This window comes from Oncorhynchus tshawytscha, linkage group LG16, assembly GCF_018296145.1.
Source record: "Oncorhynchus tshawytscha isolate Ot180627B linkage group LG16, Otsh_v2.0, whole genome shotgun sequence".
Taxonomy (NCBI): domain Eukaryota; kingdom Metazoa; phylum Chordata; class Actinopteri; order Salmoniformes; family Salmonidae; genus Oncorhynchus; species Oncorhynchus tshawytscha.
This window is the reverse complement of record NC_056444.1, coordinates 27,340,458-27,358,874: the sequence shown is the minus strand read 5'-3', so window position 1 is coordinate 27,358,874 and position 18,417 is coordinate 27,340,458. Positions and strand designations below refer to the sequence as shown.

Here is an 18,417-nt window from a genome sequence, read left to right as displayed (position 1 = left end):
CTACCGATTGGCTGTTGTGCAGTCACGTCGCTGAAATATGCATAAACCTTTGGAACCTTGAACACTGGTAGCTAGCTCGCTGGTCGCCAACTGTTAAGTCGCTGTGTCTCCTCGCATCTTCTTCCATTGAAAATGACTGCAGCTAGGTCGCTGATATTCTCGCCAAGTGTAAGTCCCCAGTAATGAGTCTGACACAAAAACATGTCATTGCGATAGAGAAAATGACTTTTATTCTAATGTTCATGTCTTAACATTTGATACATATCACATTTTTCAAAGAAAATAAAAATAAAACCACAGAACAGTACCTGGCAGCTTGTCATTCCTCTTAGAAATACAACCATTTCACATGGCATCCCTCATTTTAAACCATCTCTACTACAAAAAATGTACATTACAATTATACTTAATATGCCTATCATACAGCCCAATAGTCAAACTTCAGATCTGATTTTCCTTTGAAAAACTGTGCATTAAGTCCCTTTTTCAGCAAGAATGCAAATATGGAGGAGCATTCTGTCTGTTTTCTAATCAAGATGATTAAAGAATAAAAAGGCCATCAATGAAATGTATGGAACTAATGTGATACATTTAAAATGTGAATTAGTAAGTATTATATAGTACCTATTTATTTATAATGTCTACTGGGAAACCTAGGAACCATTTGTTAAGGTCCACAGAATAACAAGTGCAAAACAGAAATAACATTTTGGCACATTAGGATGCAGGAGAATGTGTTTATGCCTCTTAGATAAAAATACAAAAATACATTAAATAACAATGGGAAAAAAAATATCACTAACATTTAAATGGTTTTATTAAGGAATAAGAAAAAAATATATATATTTGCTCCATGGTGTCATTCTTGTGAGTACGTTTAAAAAAGATGACAACCAAAGACAAAAACAGTAAAACATGCAAATACCTGCTAAGACATGACTACTGAACTTCCACAGGCCTGAGAACTAGTTGAAATACATGTACTATAGAATAATTCATCTGCATACTGTTACAGTCCATAGGCCCCTGTGAGGCATGTACACTCACACAAACATATATATATTCTCTATATTGTCTTTAAATATGTGACAGATAGATATGTGATGGAGACACAGTGGTCTGTCTAGACCTGGAGTGTATTCTGAGGTGGTCACCGTCTGGCCTACCCTCACAACCTTGCCATTGTCATACGCTCTGTGCAGTCTCATTCCAAAACAAGCTCTGGGGTGACCCCAGGACCGAGTTTGGGAAGCCCTGCTCTATAGTGTTTGTTTGCAGACCTATAGTGTTTGTTTGCAGACCTATAGTGTTTGTTTGCAGACCTATAGTGTTAACTTGGGTTGAAAAATTCTGTGAACTTTCAATAAAATCCTTGGTTTACGGATTTCCTGCTTATTCACCTCCCGATTCCAGGAATCCCCCAACTGGGATTTCTGGAACTACAGGGAATTTTTCAACCCTAGTGTTAACTTCATGGTGTTTGCAGATCTGAAGGTAACAGATGGGTGTGACCAGCATGGTGATGGCTCCAGCTAGCCTTCCAATGGGGAGGTCCTATCGCCATATTGCTTCAACTTATTCTGTTCCATCAGATCGGAAAGGGTAAGGAATGGGGGCCTGTCTCTGACGGAAGGCACTTCCGATAAGCCCGTAAACTGTCCACTCACGTGCAGTAACCATAGAAACGCAACGAGTAGACCAGACACCATTTGCTACTGCCATGTGTGATTTTCATGGCTTTTGCTTTCCTATAAACAATTTAATTTGACACAGTTACACACATGATGCACACCGAAGTTTAGTATGATTGAAAGCTGTAAAATATTGTTTGATTTGACACTTTCAAAATCGCCTTTTGGATAAAACATTTGACAGAAGACCGATAAGACATATCGCTTGGAGAGGTTTGTCTGTTCTACAGATAACGTTTCTATGGCGTCAACTTCATACCAATATCAAAGACCATGTTTCAATCCAACCAACAGTCATTACAATTCATCAATAATATTACTCTCTCTCTCGTACACACGATTCATACGCACACACAGTTATTATTATTCCACATTATTAGTTGTCAGTCATTGAACGGGGTGTGTAAAACAGGGTGATGTAATTTGATACACAGGTTTGATTTAAGGGCTGATTCTGGGTCAGTGGGGTCTAACACCTTCCAGCAGAAAATTTAACAACAATACACACTAATTTCTTAACTGTAAAAGGCTGCTTACAATGCAGCTTTACAGAAACACCACCTTAAAACCCGTAGGGAAGACCAAATGAAGTGTAACACCCTGTCAGTTCTACCAACCTGCTACAGATTACACAGAGAAGAAAAGGCTCTGGTTAAAAAGGTACAAATCAACACCCTAAAAACAATAACAAAAATATCTAGCTTACATGTGTAGTAGCTTACTGTAGTGTACCTATTGGTATAGTGTGGAAGGTTTTGTAGTGTTTGTTGTGAGTGGAGAGGGAGAGGCGCAGTGCAACAGGGTGCAGTGGTGGCCTCCACCCTCTAGGGGCAGCCAAGGGGAGTCCACAGGACCTTACTCTGTTCCTGGTCAACTATAGTTATGATCTGAGTGCAAATGTAGGGCAGAGAGCCGCCCTGGACAATACCTGGAAAGATACAGGAAGGGCAGGGTTAACTAAGTTAGAAAATGACACACGAAGCCACATACACGTATGCACACACTCATCCACCCACCCCCACACACAGCCAAAGAGAAGCAGAGACAGTGCAACATGAGTCGAATACCAACCTGTAAAGAATGTGCTATACTCCTGCTCTATCTTCTGTGCAACCTCAAACTGCTCCTTGGAATGTTTTTGAGAAACCTTGTCTCGCAGATACACTGGATCCTTCTGTTCCCTGAGGAGAGAAAACCAGCGCAGAGTATTAACACAGCCTCACTAACAACACAGACAAACCAATATAGAGTAATAACACGCAGCCTCGCTAACACAGACAAACCAATATAGAGTAATAACACACAGCCTCGCTAACACAGACAAACCAATAGAGTATTAACACAGCCTCACTACCAACACAGACAAACCAATAGAGTAATAACACAGCCTCGCTAACACAGACAAACCAATAGAGTATTAACACAGCCTCATTACTAACACAGACAAACCAATAGAGAGTATTAACACAGCCTCATTACTAACACAGACAAACCAATAGAGAGTATTAACACAGCCTCATTACTAACACAGACAAACCAATAAAGAGTATTAACACACATCCTTATTACTAACACATACAGGTAAACTGCCAAATAAAGGAACCGCCAACATTGTGTCTTAATAGGGTTTTGGGCCACGATGAGCCGCCAGAACAGCTTCAACACGCCTTGGCATAAATTCTAGCGATTGCTGTCCGCGGTGCTGAAACATCAGTGCTCTGTTGAATTGGCGCCTTTTACATTTTAGTCATTTAGCAGACGCTCTTATCCTTTTCCTAGACCATGTTGCTATGTGCATAATAGCAAAGTTAACCAGCATATTGGTGTTGAGAACAATGCGGCGGAGGCATCAGCAGAATGAGGACATGAGAAAACAGCCCTTGCCTTAAATTGTCTAAGAAAAGTGGGGAAACCAACTTAAATTAGGTACATAATCAATAGCCGAATTGTTCAAAAAAATAATTTAAACCTTTATTTAACCAGGTAGGCCAGTTGAGAACAAGTTCTCATTTACAAATAAAGCAAAGCAGTGTGACACAAACAACGAGTTACACATGGAATAAACAAACGTCCAGTCAATAACGGAATAGAAAAGTCTATATACAGTGTGTGCAAATGAGGTAAGATTAGGGATGTAAGGCAATAAATAGGCTATAGTGGTGAAATAATTACAACTTAGCAATTAAAACACTGGAGTGATAGATGTGCAGAAGACGAATGTGCAAGTAGAGATACTGGGGTGCACAGGAGCAAAAAAAACAAAATAAATATGGGGATGGGGTAGTTGGATGGGCTATTTACAGATGGGCTATGTACAGGTGAAATGATTTGTAAGCTGCTCTGACAGCTGATGCTAGTGAGGGAGATAGGAGTCTCCAGCTTCAGTGATTTTTGCAATTCATTCCAGTCATTGGCAGCAGAGAACAGGAAGGAAAGGCAGCCAAAGGAGGAATTGGCTTTGGGGGTGACCAGTGAAATATTCCTGCTGGAGCGCATGCTACGGGTGTTGCTGTGGTGACTAGTGAGCTGAGATAAGGCAGGGTTTTACCTAGCAAAGACTTATAGATGACCTGGAGCCAGTGGGTTTGGCGACGAATATGAAGCGAGTGCCAGCCAACGAGAGCGTACAGGTCGCAGTGGTGGGTAGTATATGGGGCTTTGGAGACAAAACGGATGGCACTGTGATAGCAAATTGGATGCAGTCCGAGTAGAGTGCTGGAGTCTATTTTGTAAATGACGTCGCCGAAGTTGAGGATCGGTAGGATAGTCAGTTTTACTAAGGTATGTTTGGCAGCATGAGTGAAGGATGCTTTGTTGCAAATTCTTGATTTAATTTTGGATTGGAGATGCTTAATGTGAGTCTGGAAGGAGAGTTTACTGTCTAACCAGACACCTAGGTATTTGTAGTTGTCCACATATTCTTAGTCAGAACCGTCCAGAGTAGTGATGCTAGGCGGGTAGAGATCGGTTGAAGAGCATGCATTTAGTTTTACTTGCATTTTAGAGACTGCCAGAGGTCCGGACAACAGGCCCTCCGATTTGACACGCTGAACTCTATCTGAGAAGTAGTTGGTGAACCAGGCGAGGCAGTCATTTGTGCCCGGCTTTATCAATCATCCACAGATATCTATAAAAATAAGACAGATCCTGCTTCTGTTGCCTGTGATTGTTTAACAGCCTACTGATTTCGTGATCACCAAGCTTCATGCAACCACAACGTGTTGGAAAAACAATTTCACAAATTCAGCTTTAAAAAAAATCTTTGCTGTAATAAAGACCATGTACTTTTTGTTAGAACTGCATTTATTGTGTTGTTAACACTACCAAATTGTCAGAAAAATTCATCAGAATATTGCCTATAACTCATCTTTTGATCTCCCTATTGTTATTATTACTATTATGACCATCATTATAATAAGTAATTATCAATATCATTAGTAGGCTTAGTATAGCAGCCTTGTATAGCCACCATTGAGCTGTAGGCCTAAGAGCACATCCTGTTTAGTCTTAATACCATAACTTGAGTGGACCTAAATCCTTCACTTGTTCGTGTCATCACACAGTAGAAATCTAATTGTATTTGTCACATGTGCCGAACACAACAGGTGTAGCCCTTTACAGTGAAATGCTTACTTATAAGCCCTTAATCAACAATGCCGTTTTAAGAAAAATAAGTTAAAGTATTTACTAAAATAATATGTACATGTAGGTAGAGGTAAAGTGACTATGCAAATAGTCCGGGTAGCCATTTGATTAGCCGCTCAGGAGTCTTATGGCTTGGTGTTGGAAGCTATTTAGTGTTGGAAGCTATATAGGTCCAAGAGGCTTTCTTGGACCTAGACTTGGCGCTCTGGTACCGCTTACCATGTGGTAGCATAGAGAACAGTCTTTGACTAGGGTGGCTGGAGTCTGACAATTTTTAGGGCCTAAGACTGCCAACTTCTGGGAAAAGAGGTTTGTCTGAGTAAAATATATGAAATACTTTTGTTGACATTGTAGAATTCTAAATAATAGATACATCTAAATCCCCATGTCACTACATCTCTACTCATCAGTCCTGGGACAAACCAATTTGGTGCCCTAAGATCTTTAAACAATGCATAAAAATATGTAGTAGAGGAAACTACGCCATTTTAAAGTGTTTTAAAATGGTGGCAAAAATGGATGCAAATGCCACTGCAATTCAAGAATGAATCCCCTACTAACACAGAATCATCTTCTCTCATAAATTGTAAGAAAAAAAGTCAAATTATAGCAGGGCTCTAACCCTGTTCCTGGAGTGCTACCCTCTTCTGTAGGTTTACACTCCAACCCTGTTCCTGGAGAGCTACCCTCTCCTGTAGCTTTTCACTACCACTCCAGTTGTAACTAACCAGCTAATTATTAGAATCAGGTGTGATAGATTAGGGTTGGAGTGAAAACCTACAGGACAGTAGCTGTCCAGGAACAGGGTTGGAGATCCTTGGTTTAGAGTATGACAACACATTCTGGCTAACACAGGCCAGCTGCTTGCCAACAGTAGGACTCAGTGATATAACCACACAGAAAATGTGGCTACACCAAATGACATTACATAAATAGTTTGAAGGGGGGAAAAAAAGTGGAAGAGCATCTCCAGCTGTTTGGGATTACACAAGGGTGTGTGTGTGTGGGGGCAACACTCCGAGTTAACTCTCCTGCAAAACACACACACACACACCAGGGTTTCCGTTAGCCGGAAATTTATGAATTTTTTTTATGTTGATTGTGAGGATGAGGCCTTTTTCATTGAAGTAAAACACAAGTTAGAGGATAAAGAGTATTGTGAAGGTTTAAACCAGTTTGCAAGTGTTCTGTTTAATTCTGTTCAGCCATTTTCTTTGGCCAAATTAAGTTCCAACTGTAATGCTGTGTTTGCCGCAACATAATAGCCTGCTCTTATGGCTTGACTTACTTTTGAATTACCCTAATTAAGGTGAGAAACTTTTGTAAAAGTTGTGTGGTTATTAGCCTATTATACTGCAGGCCTATGATATAAAGGCATGATATGAAGGCAGTACAGGACGGCGCTCCTACTAACTCCAACAGTTGAACTTGAGGTGAGGAAGTGTTTCAGGCCTACCAGAGTTACTCCTATAATCTAACAATATAATGCTTATCTTTATACAAAATATTTGGAGAGAAATGTTTGAATTAACCCCCTTCTGTACGTCAATATCTATATAGCAGACGCAGTAACAATCTGACAAGAAATGCATGTCGTTGTTATTGCATGCGGCCGGCATATCTCTCTCTCTCTGGGGCCAGGACTAACCTTCTCTTCTTTCCTTTTTAAATACTTTATTTGTAAACACATACATACACTTAATAATATAAACCCAACATGTAAACCCAATGTAAAGTGATAATTCAACCACCTGACAGGTGTGGTGTATCAAGAAGCTGATTAAACGGCATTATCATTACACAGGTGCACCTTGTGCTGAGGACAATAAAATTCCACTAAAATGTGCAGTTGTCACAACGCCACAGATGTCTCAAGTTTTGAAGGAGCGTGCAATTGGCATGCATGAATGTCCACCAGAGCTGTTGCCAGAGAATTGAATGTTAAATTCTCTACAATAAGCCGCATCCAACATCATTTAGAGAATTTGGCACTACGTCCAACCGGCCTCACAACAATGTGTATGGCGGTGTCTGCGTGAGAGGTTTGCTGATGTCAACATTGTAAACAGAGAGCCCCATGGTGGCGGTGGGGTTATGGTATGGGCAGGCATAAGCTATGGACAATGAACACAATTGCATTTTATCCAAGGCAATTTGGCCCACTGTGAGGCCCATTTTTAAAAAAGGTATCTGTGACCAAGAGATGCATATCTATAATTCAAGTCATGTGAAATCTATAGATTAGGGCCTGATGAATTTATTTAAATTGACTGATTTTCTCATATCATCTGTAACTCAGTAAAATCAATATACGCACGCAGACACATTTACAGTTGAAGTCAGAAGTTTACATACACCTTAGCCAAATACATTTAAACTCAGTTTCAGAATTCCTGACATTTAATCCTAGTAAAAATTCCCTGTTTTAGGTCAGTTAGGATTACCACTTTATTTTAAGAATGTGAAATGTCAGAATAATAGTAGAGAGAAGGATTTATTTAATATTTTACTTCTTTCATCACATTCCCAGTGGGTCAGAAGTTAACATATACTAATTGAGTGTTCGGTAGATCAAACGTTTCAGGTAGCCTTCCACAATAAATTGGGTGAATTTTGGCCCATTCCTCATTTTCTATGGGATTGAGGTCAGGGATTTGTGATGGCCACTCCAATACCTTGACTTTGTTGTCCTTAAGCCATTTTGCCACAACTTCGGAAATATGCTTGGGGTCAGTGTCCATTTGGAAGACCCATTTGCGACCAAGCTTTAATTTCCTCACTGATGTCTTGAGATGTTGCTTCAATGTATCCACATAATTTTTCTCCATCATGATGCCATCTATTTTGTGAAGTGCACCAGTACCTCCTGCAGCAAAGCACCACCACAACATGATGCTGCCACCCCCATGCTTCACCGTTGGGATGGTGTTCTTCGGCTTGCAAGCATCCCCCTTTTTCCACCAATCATAACGGCGGTCATTATGGTCAAACAGTTCTATTTTTGTTTCATCAGACCAGAGGACATTTCTCCGCAAACCGTGGTCTGGCTTTTCTTTAATGGTGGTTTTGGAGCGGTGGCTTCTTCCTTGCTGAGCACCCTTTCAGGTTATGTCAATATAGGACTCATTTTACTGTGGATATACATGTTTTTGTACCCGTTTCCTCCAGCATCTTCATGAGGTCCTTTGCTGTGGTTCTGGGATTGATTTGCACCATTCGCACCAAAGTACGTTCATCTCTAGGAGACAGAATGCATCTCCTTCCTGAGCGGTATGACAGCTGCGTGGTCCCATGGTGTTTATACTTGCGTACTATTGTTTGTACGGATGAACGTGGTACCTTCAGGTGTTTGGAAATTGCTCCCAAGGATGAACCAAACTTGTGGAGGTCTACAATTATTTTTTCCTGAGGTCTTGGATGATTTCTTTTGGTTTTCCCATGATGTCAAGCAAAGAGGCATTGAGTTTGAAGGTAGGCCTTGAAATACATCCACAGGTACACCCCCAATTGACACAAATGATGTCAATTAGCCTATCAGAAGCTTCTAAAGCCATGATATCATTTTTGTGGAATTTTCCAAGCTGTTTAAAAGCACAGTCAACAAAGTGTATGTAAACTTGTGACCCACTGGAATTGTGATACAGTGAATTATAAATAATCTGTCTATAAACAATTGCTGGAAAAATTACTTGTTATGCATGAAGTAGATATCCTAACCGACTTTCCACAAATTTATTTTTAACAAACTATAGTTTTGGCGTGGTTGAAAAACGAGTTTTAAATGACTCCAAAGTGTATGTAAACTTCCAGCTTCAACTGTATATGCACACACACACACAAAATACAGTGGATGCCTAAGCCTATTGATCTATGCATGAAATGCCCTGATGCAATTAGTGCTCAAATCCCCGACAGTTGAACCATGAGGTGGACAATTACTGTTTTAGGAAAGTAAATACCAATAAAATATTAGGCTATAAAATGTTGCATGTGCTACAAATCGAAACACAAGGAATAGTGTTTTTGCCATCGGTTGTTTTTAAGGCTGCGCCAGGTTGGATCTGAATGCATAGGGATGTCCGGTAAATTAACATCTCCCCAGGCATGTTGTCTGGCGTCAAATCTTCCTCATGTCAACTGACACACACCCCTCATTCAAACACTCATGTCCACACACAGGTCAGACAGAGCTATTCAGCACGGCAATGTGTCTGCCGGGGGAATCTCATGGTAGAGAGGAAATCTATCCAACCTTTTCATTACTGACTGTTCAAGGAGGAGAAGAAGTTATCAAATAACATTCGGATACAGCCAGGGGATTTGTCAGTGTGCGTGTGGTAGTAGTCAAGCAGGAGCCTGGGGATTTGACTGTGCTAGTGTTATACCGCTCTTATTATACAGTTCCTGCTGAATACCTTGACATCCCATTAATTTCTTCAATTAGTTAGTTACTCACCCGGGGCACCATCACGCACGCACACACACACACAAAACACACTAAAGACGCGTCTCAATGGAATTATTTCATCTCAGACCTGGGAACTGGTCAAATGGAACATAATATTTTAAAAGATGTAGAATTATTAGCACACTGAAAATCCGTGAAGAGGATGGGTTGTGGCTGGCTACTTACTTGATCTGCTTGGCGTTTTTGTAGCGGATGAAGATGACGATAGGGTAGATGTGAACGCTGTGCAGCCTCTCAATGGCGTGGGGGGCGATGTCTAGCAGACAGTGACAGTCCTAAGAGGGGGAGAAGAGAAAATCTCAGTTCAGTCATGTTCTAGGTACAACAACTGGGATGACAAGCACCATGATGCTGCTGCTGCTGCTTTCAGAAAGGACCACCATGATGCTGCTGCTGCTGCTGCTTTCAGAAAGGACCACCATGATGCTGCTGCTGCTGCTTTCAGAAAGGACCACCATGATGCTGCTGCTGCCAACAGAAAGGACCAACATGATGCTGCTGCTGCCAACAGAAAGGAACAACAAGATGTTGCTGCTTTCAGAAAGGACCAACATGATCCTACTGCTGCTGCTTTCAGAAAGGACCGACATGATGCTGCTGCTTTCAGAAAGGACCGACATGATGCTGCTGCTTTCAGAAAGGACCGACATGATGCTGCTGCTTTCAGAAAGGACCGACATGATGCTGCTGCTTTCAGAAAGGACCGACATGATGCTGCTGCTTTCAGAAAGGACCGACATGATCCTGCTGCTTTCAGAAAGGACCGACATGATCCTGCTGCTTTCAGAAAGGACCGACATGATCCTGCTGCTTTCAGAAAGGACCGACATGATCCTGCTGCTTTCAGAAAGGACCGACATGATCCTGCTGCTGCTGCTTTCAGAAAGGACCGACATGATCCTGCTGCTGCTGCTTCCAGAAAGGACAGACATGATCCTGCTGCTGCTGCTTTCAGAAAGGACCGACATGATGCTGCTGCTGCTGCTTTCAGAAAGGACCGACATGATGCTGCTGCTGCTGCTTTCAGAAAGGACCGACATGATGCTGCTGCTGCTTTCAGAAAGGACCGACATGATGCTGCTGCTGCTTTCAGAAAGGACCGACATGATGCTGCTGCTGCTTTCAGAAAGGACCGACATGATGCTGCTGCTGCTTTCAGAAAGGACCGACATGATGCTGCTGCTGCTTTCAGAAAGGACCGACATGATGCTGCTGCTGCTTTCAGAAAGGACCGACATGATGCTGCTGCTGCTTTCAGAAAGGACCGACATGATGCTGCTGCTGCTTTCAGAAAGGACCGACATGATCCTGCTGCTGCTTTCAGAAAGGACCGACATGATGCTGCTGCTGCTTTCAGAAAGGACCGACATGATGCTGCTGCTGCTTTCAGAAAGGACCGACATGATGCTGCTGCTGCTTTCAGAAAGGACCGACATGATCCTGCTGCTTTCAGAAAGGACCGACATGATCCTGCTGCTGCTGCTTTCAGAAAGGACCGACATGATGCTGCTGCTTTCAGAAAGGACCGACATGATGCTGCTGCTGCTGCTTTCAGAAAGGACCGACATGATGCTGCTGCTGCTGCTTTCAGAAAGGACCGACATGATGCTGCTGCTGCTGCTTTCAGAAAGGACCGACATGATGCTGCTGCTGCTGCTTTCAGAAAGGACCGACATGATGCTGCTGCTGCTGCTTTCAGAAAGGACCGACATGATGCTGCTGCTTTCAGAAAGGACCGACATGATCCTGCTGCTGCTGCTTTCAGAAAAGACCGACATGATCCTGCTGCTGCTGCTTTCAGAAAGGACCGACATGATGCTGCTGCTGCTGCTTTCAGAAAGGACCGACATGATGCTGCTGCTTTCAGAAAGGACCGACATGATGCTGCTGCTTTCAGAAAGGACCGACATGATGCTGCTGCTTTCAGAAAGGACCGACATGATGCTGCTGCTTTCAGAAAGGACCGACATGATGCTGCTGCTTTCAGAAAGGACCACCATGATGCTGCTGCTTTCAGAAAGGACCAACATGATGCTGCTGCTTTCAGAAAGGATCAACATGATGCTGCTGCTTTCAGAAAGGATCAAATGCAAGAGACTCAACGTCTATTATGACAGAATGTTGTAAATTGTGAGAAATGAAAAACCTGAAGACTGCTTTTGAGGTGACATTAAAAAAAGCATTTAATTGACCACATCTAACTTTATTCTGAAATAACTAAGGGGAACACTTTAATTTGATAAAAGAGACGAGAATCTGACAATATAGAAGTATTTATCTCGGATCAGGTCCCCCCCGTTCGTTCATACAATCTTTTTCACTATTTCTAAAAGGTGATACTGATGCTAGATCAGCCCTGATGTTGTACCTTCTCTGTGATCTCCTTGATGGAGGCCACGGTGGTCACATCAAAATGGCCACTCCTGCGTTTGTAGTCGATGAAGAGGCAGTCTTTGACTCCGCGCTCTATAGCCTGCTGGGATGCCTTCATCACCTCTGAGGAAAACACACAGACAGAAGTCAGAGACTGTTCATCCTAATGAATACAACCCAGTAGTCTAACCAAAGAAATAGAAAATGACAAGGGCTACACTCAATGATTGTATTTCTATAAGTCTAAACCCCATTCTGTTCGATAAAATGAGAAGCAATCATCAATAGGCAATAATTTAATAATATATTACTATGTATGCTTTCCTTTTGGAGTGCATGTAGGACAATGTGTCCCAAATGACACCCAATCCACAGGGCACATAAGGCTGCGGTCAAAAGTAGTGCACTACAGTGAATTCGGAAAGTATTCAGACCTTGACTTTTTCCACATTTTGTTACGTTACAGCCTCATTAATCTACACACAACACCCCATAATGACAAAGCAAAAACTGGTTTAGAAATGTTTGCAAATGTATTACAAATTTTTAAAAATTGAAAAAGCTTATTCACATACAGTGGGGCAAAAAAGTATTTAGTCAGCCACCAATTGTGCAAGTTCTCCCACTTAAAAATATGAAAGAGGCCTGTAATTTTCATCATAGGTACACTTTAACTATGACAGACAAAATGAGAAATAAAAATCCAGAAAATCACATTGTAGGATTTTTTATAAATTTATTTGCAAATTATGGTGGAAAATAAGTATTATTAGTATTATATATGTTGTACTCTACTCAACCAGTATTATATTGTGGTACTGTTGTACTTTACTCACCCAGGACACATCTGCAGAACTTCCCGGGGGACTCTTTAACCAGCATGTCCTTGACGGGGTCTGAGAGAGGGCCGAGGATCACGACCGGCCTAGAGGAAACACACACTACCTTCTGGACCCGCTGGTACGCCAGGCTCACACAGTCTGAGGGGGAGAGACACACACACACACACAAATCAGTCAGTGGGGTAGCGTTACACACAAAGCCTCATACTCTGTCCATGTAAAGGTGCGTGTGTCCTCACCCTCTAGAAATGGTATGGAGTCTGTGCTAATGGCGTCCTGGGCCACCAGTTCCTTGCCGTCTTTAGAGCCGCTGCGTTTGTGTTTGTGCTTCCTCCTGAAGAAGGATCTCCTGGCGGCAGCAGACAGACTCTTACTGTCCTTGTCTTCCTTCAGCTCTGTCATACTGTGTCGGTACAACTCCTGGTCCATCCTGCACACACACACACAAGACTCATCATGACACACGGAAGTTACCCAAATGTTAAGGAGAGACTAACTGGTATCAGCTAATAACTTAGTAGTGTGTGTGTGTGTGTGTGTGTGTGTGTGTGTGTCTTACATGTATTTGCTGGGGATCTGTCCTCTCTGGATCCGCTGTGCGTTCTCATCCAGCTGCCAGACCATCCAACTGCCGAAGCTGCCCATTGGTAGAGTATCATCCACATACAGGATGTCATCCTTCTGAAAACTCAGGTCCAGCTCTGCCTCCGCAGTCCGCTCATAAAGTGCTCTAGAGAGATGGAGGGGGGGAAGTACAGCGAGGGGGAGAGCGAGAGGAGGGGTGGAATGGAGAGAGGGTTAGTGTGTGTGTGTGTGTGTGTGTTGACTGACTGTGTGTGTGTGTGTGTGTGCGCTCCTATGTGAGCGAGCATTTGTACCTATTCCCCTTTAAAGTCTAGCCCACTGAGGTTGGAGCCCCATAGCTTTTTTTCTCAGCATATCTGTGTGTCAATCTGTGTGTGAAGGACCTGTCAGGGATGGGGCTGTGTGTGTGCATGTATCTGTGCGTGAAGGCCGTGTCAGGGTTGGGGCGGACATCCTGACCCGGTCTGTGTGACTTCGGCAGGTAGCTGCTGCCATGCAGAGACTCAAGTTGCATCCCGAATGGCACTCTATTCCCTATAAAGCGCACTACTTGGCAATGGGCCCTAGTTCAAAATGGTGCACTATATAGGGAATAGAGTACCATTTGGGACACAGAGTCAGCTTCTTACAGACTTCTAACAATGAACACCTGCACTGACCGACACACAACTTCTCCTCCACAGCCTGTAGTCTATGAGCTGTCCCGGTCTGCCTCGTGCACACACGAGAACACATGCAAACTCTCTACAGGGGAATTTAACCAGGGGCTAATGGAGAGGGCAAGTCTCTTCTGTTTTTCTGTCTGAAGGTAAACCATTCGTAGACAGACAGGACCTCTATAGTGAGATACTAATTGTAACAATGTTCAGAACAGAGCAATCCGCTGCTTTCTTGGTCTTCACAAACTGACTCCAAACCTGGCCATCTGTGGAGATATGGGTTGGGAACCATGTGTGGTTTGGCAAAAAGGTGACATGGAACAGTGATACATTTGCCAGAACACAGAATCGCAAAAAAAAGTTTTACTGGGACCTTAACCATTTTGTAGACCACGGAGAGTTGTGAGTATCTATGTTTTGTGAAACTGATTTGCAGTATATACAGGAACAAATTACCAGGTGGTGTTAACCAAATCAAGGACAAGCCTTTGTGGAAAAATGGGCATTTGATTTTGAGTTTCAACTTAAACTTAGAAAGTACACTCTACGAGAACTACACCCCTGAACCATATGTCCGTCTGAACCTAACAAAAAGCCAAAGGTCAGTTTGTGCTCAGATCCATGGGTAGAGTTAAAGCCTCTGAAGAGGAGACATTTTGCCTACTGTGTGATCTTGGGGAAATCAAAAACCAAACCCATTTCGTGTTTTATTGCCCTCTGTATGATCTTACATGATGATGATAACCTTAAAGGATTCTGGGTACGAGACCAGTAAAGTCTTGAATTTTGTTTCAGACAGGGTGTGTTTGAGATTGCTCAGTTTGTTCAAAATGCTTGCATTTTATTAAACTAGGCAAGTCACAATGCCTGGAAAAGGAGAAATGTACTTTTTGTGTAGTGGGGCTAGATGGTGGCCGGTGGTGTAGTGGGGCTAGATGGTGGCCGGTGGTGTAGTGGGGCTAGATGGTGGCCGGTGGTGTAGTGGGGCTAGAAGGTGGCCGGTTGTGTAGTGGGGCTAGATGGTGGCCGGTTGTGTAGTGGGGCTAGATGGTGGCCGGTTGTGTAGTGGGGCTAGATGGTGGCCGGTTGTGTAGTGGGGCTAGATGGTGGCCAGTTGTGTAGTGGGGCTAGATGGTGGCCGGTTGTGTAGTGGGGCTAGATGGTGGCCGGTTGTGTAGTGGGGCTAGAAGGTGGCCGGTTGTGTAGTGGGGCTAGAAGGTGGCCGGTTGTGTAGTGGGGCTAGAAGGTGGCCGGTTGTGTAGTGGGGCTAGAAGGTGGCCGGTTGTGTAGTGGGGCTAGAAGGTGGCCGGTTGTGTAGTGGGGCTAGATGGTGGCCGGTTGTGTAGTGGGGCTAGATGGTGGCCGGTTGTGTAGTGGGGCTAGATGGTAGCTGGTTGTGTAGTGGGGCTAGACAGACAGGTTATAGACAGACACACACAGACTTATCCAGACTTAGACAGATACAGACGTAGACAGAGACATGCAGATACATACAGACAGACAGAGACATGCAGATATACAGACAGACAGACATGCAGATATACAGACAGACAGACAGACATGCAGATATACAGACATGCAGATATACAGACAGACAGACATGCAGATATACAGACAGACAGATATACAGACAGACAGACAGATATACAGACAGATATACAGACAGACACAGGCAGATATACAGACAGAGACATAGACACAGACAGAGACAGACACAGGCAGATATACAGACAGAGACAGATATACAGAGACACAGGCAGATATACACAGACAGAGACATAGACACAGGCAGATATACAGACAGAGACATAGACACAGGCAGATATACAGACAGGGACATAGACACAGGCAGATATACACAGACAGAGACAGACAGGCAGATATACAGATATACAGACAGAGACATAGACACAGGCAGATATACAGACAGAGACATAGACACAGGCAGATAGACAGATATACAGATACACAGACAGAGACATAGACACAGGCAGATATACACAGACAGAGACATACACAGGCAGATATACACAGACAGAGACATAGACACAGGCAGATATACACAGACAGAGACATAGACACAGGCAGATATACACAGACAGAGACATAGACACAGGCAGATATACACAGACAGAGACATAGACACAGGCAGATATACAGACAGAGACATAGACACAGGCAGATATACAGACAGAGACATAGACACAGGCAGATATACAGACAGAGACATAGACACAGGCAGATAGACAGATATACAGACAGAGACAGACACAGGCAGATAGACACAGGCAAACATAGATAGATACAGACAGACAGACAAGTTTAGGGTCACTTAGAAATTTCTTTCAAGAGGATATGTATCTAGATACACTACCCGTTCAAACTAGAGGTCGACCGATTAATGGGAATGGCCGATTAATTAGGGCCGATTTCAAGTTTTCATAACAATCGGATTTCGGTAATTTTGGACGTCGAAATTTTTACACCTCTATTTAATCTTTATTTAACCAGGCAAGTCAGTTATCGACACATTCTTATTTTCAATGACGGCCTAGGAACGGTGGGTTAACTGTCTTGTTCAGGGTCAGAACGACAGATTTTTACCTTGTCAGCTCAGGGATTCAATCTTGCAACCTTACAGTTAACTTTCTAACGCTCTAACCACCTGCCTCACGAGGAGCCTGCCTGTTACGCGAATGCAGTAAGAAGCCAAGGTAAGTTGCTAGCTAGCATTAAACTTAATCACAATCACTAGTTATGACTACACATGGTTGATGATATTACTAAGTTTATCTAGCGTGTCCTGCGTTGCATATAATCGCTGCAGTGCGCATTCGCGAAAAAGGACTGTCGTTGCTCCAAAGTGTACCTAACCATAAAAACCAATGCCTTTCTTAAAATCAATACACAGAAGTATATATTTTTAAACCTGCATATTTAGCTAAAAGAAATCCAGGTTAGCAGGCAATATTAACCAGGTGAAATTGTGTCACTTCTCTTGCGTTCATTGCACGCAGAGTCAGTGTATATGCAACAGTTTGGGCCGCCTGGCTCATTGCGAACTAATGTCATAATTACATAAAATTCTGGCAAATAACATTGAAGGTTGTGCAATGTAACAGGAATATTTAGACTGATGGATGCCACCTGTTAGAGAAAATACAGAACGGTTCCGTATTTCACTGAAAGAATAAACATCTTGTTTTCGAAATGATAGTTTCAGGATTCGACCATATTAATAACCTAAGGCTCGTATTTCCGTGTGTTATTATGTTATAATTAAGTCTATGATTTGATAGAACAGTCTGACTGAGCAATAGTAGGCACCAGCAGGCTCGTAAGCATTCATTCAAACAGCACTTTAGTGCGTTTTGCCAGCAGCTCTGCTGTTTATGACTTCAAGCCTATCAACTCCCGAGATTAGGCTGGTGTAACGATGTGATGTGAAATGGCTAGCTAGTTAGCGGGGTGCGCGCTAATCGGTCGACCTCTAGTTCAAAAACTTGGTGACACTTAGAAATGTCCTTGTATTTAAAAGAAAAGCAAAACAAATTGTTCATTAAAATAACATCAAATTGATCAGAAATACAGTGTAGATATTGTTAATGTTGTAAATGACTATTGTAGCTGGAAATGGCAGATTTTTTATGGAATATCTACATCGGCGTACAGAGGCACATTATCAGCAACCATCACTCCTGTGTTCCAATTGCACGTTGTGTTAGCTAATCCAAGTTTATCATTTTAAAAGGCTAATTGATCATTAGAAAACCCTTTTGCAATTGCAGTGCTAATTAAAGACGCAATAAAACTGTCCTTCTTTAGACCAGTTGAGTATCTGGAGCATCAGCATTTGTGGGTTTGATTACAGGCTCAAAATGGCCAGAAACATAGAACTTTCTTCTGAAACTCATCAGTCTATTCTTGTTCTGAGAAATGAAGGCTATTCCATGTGAGAAATTGCCAAGAAACTGAAGATCTCGTACAACGCTGTGTACAGACGTTGCCAAAGGTTTTGAGAATGAAAATTTGTGTCAAAGTCTGTTGCCGCAGTTTGTATGATGGCAATTTGCATGTACTCCAGAATGTTATGAAGAGTGATCAGATGAATTGCAATTAATTGTATAGTTCCTCTTTGCCATGCAAATTAACTG

The 18,417-nt window shown here is 42.6% G+C and overlaps 1 protein-coding gene across 4 annotated transcripts in view; it reads right to left on the bottom strand.

Annotated features, from left to right (window-relative positions):
* Positions 1-207: 207 nt before the first annotated feature.
* Positions 208-18,417, bottom strand: part of LOC112253181 (disks large homolog 5) — a 102,690-nt gene continuing 84,480 nt past the window's right edge. For 3 of the 4 annotated variants that reach the window (XM_024425174.2, XM_024425175.2, XM_024425176.2), the window contains 7 exons: positions 13,579-13,749; positions 13,259-13,449; positions 13,014-13,157; positions 12,173-12,300; positions 9,970-10,079; positions 2,763-2,872; positions 208-2,619 (listed from right to left, as the gene is read on the bottom strand). In XM_024425174.2, coding sequence (XP_024280942.1) covers positions 2,516-2,619; positions 2,763-2,872; positions 9,970-10,079; positions 12,173-12,300; positions 13,014-13,157; positions 13,259-13,449; positions 13,579-13,749 — 958 coding nt within the window. In that variant the 3' untranslated portion in view covers positions 208-2,515. Of the gene's footprint in view, positions 2,620-2,762; positions 2,873-4,688; positions 4,819-9,969; positions 10,080-12,172; positions 12,301-13,013; positions 13,158-13,258; positions 13,450-13,578; positions 13,750-18,417 lie in introns of those variants that run through there. The other variant, XM_024425178.2, reaches the window with a different exon arrangement.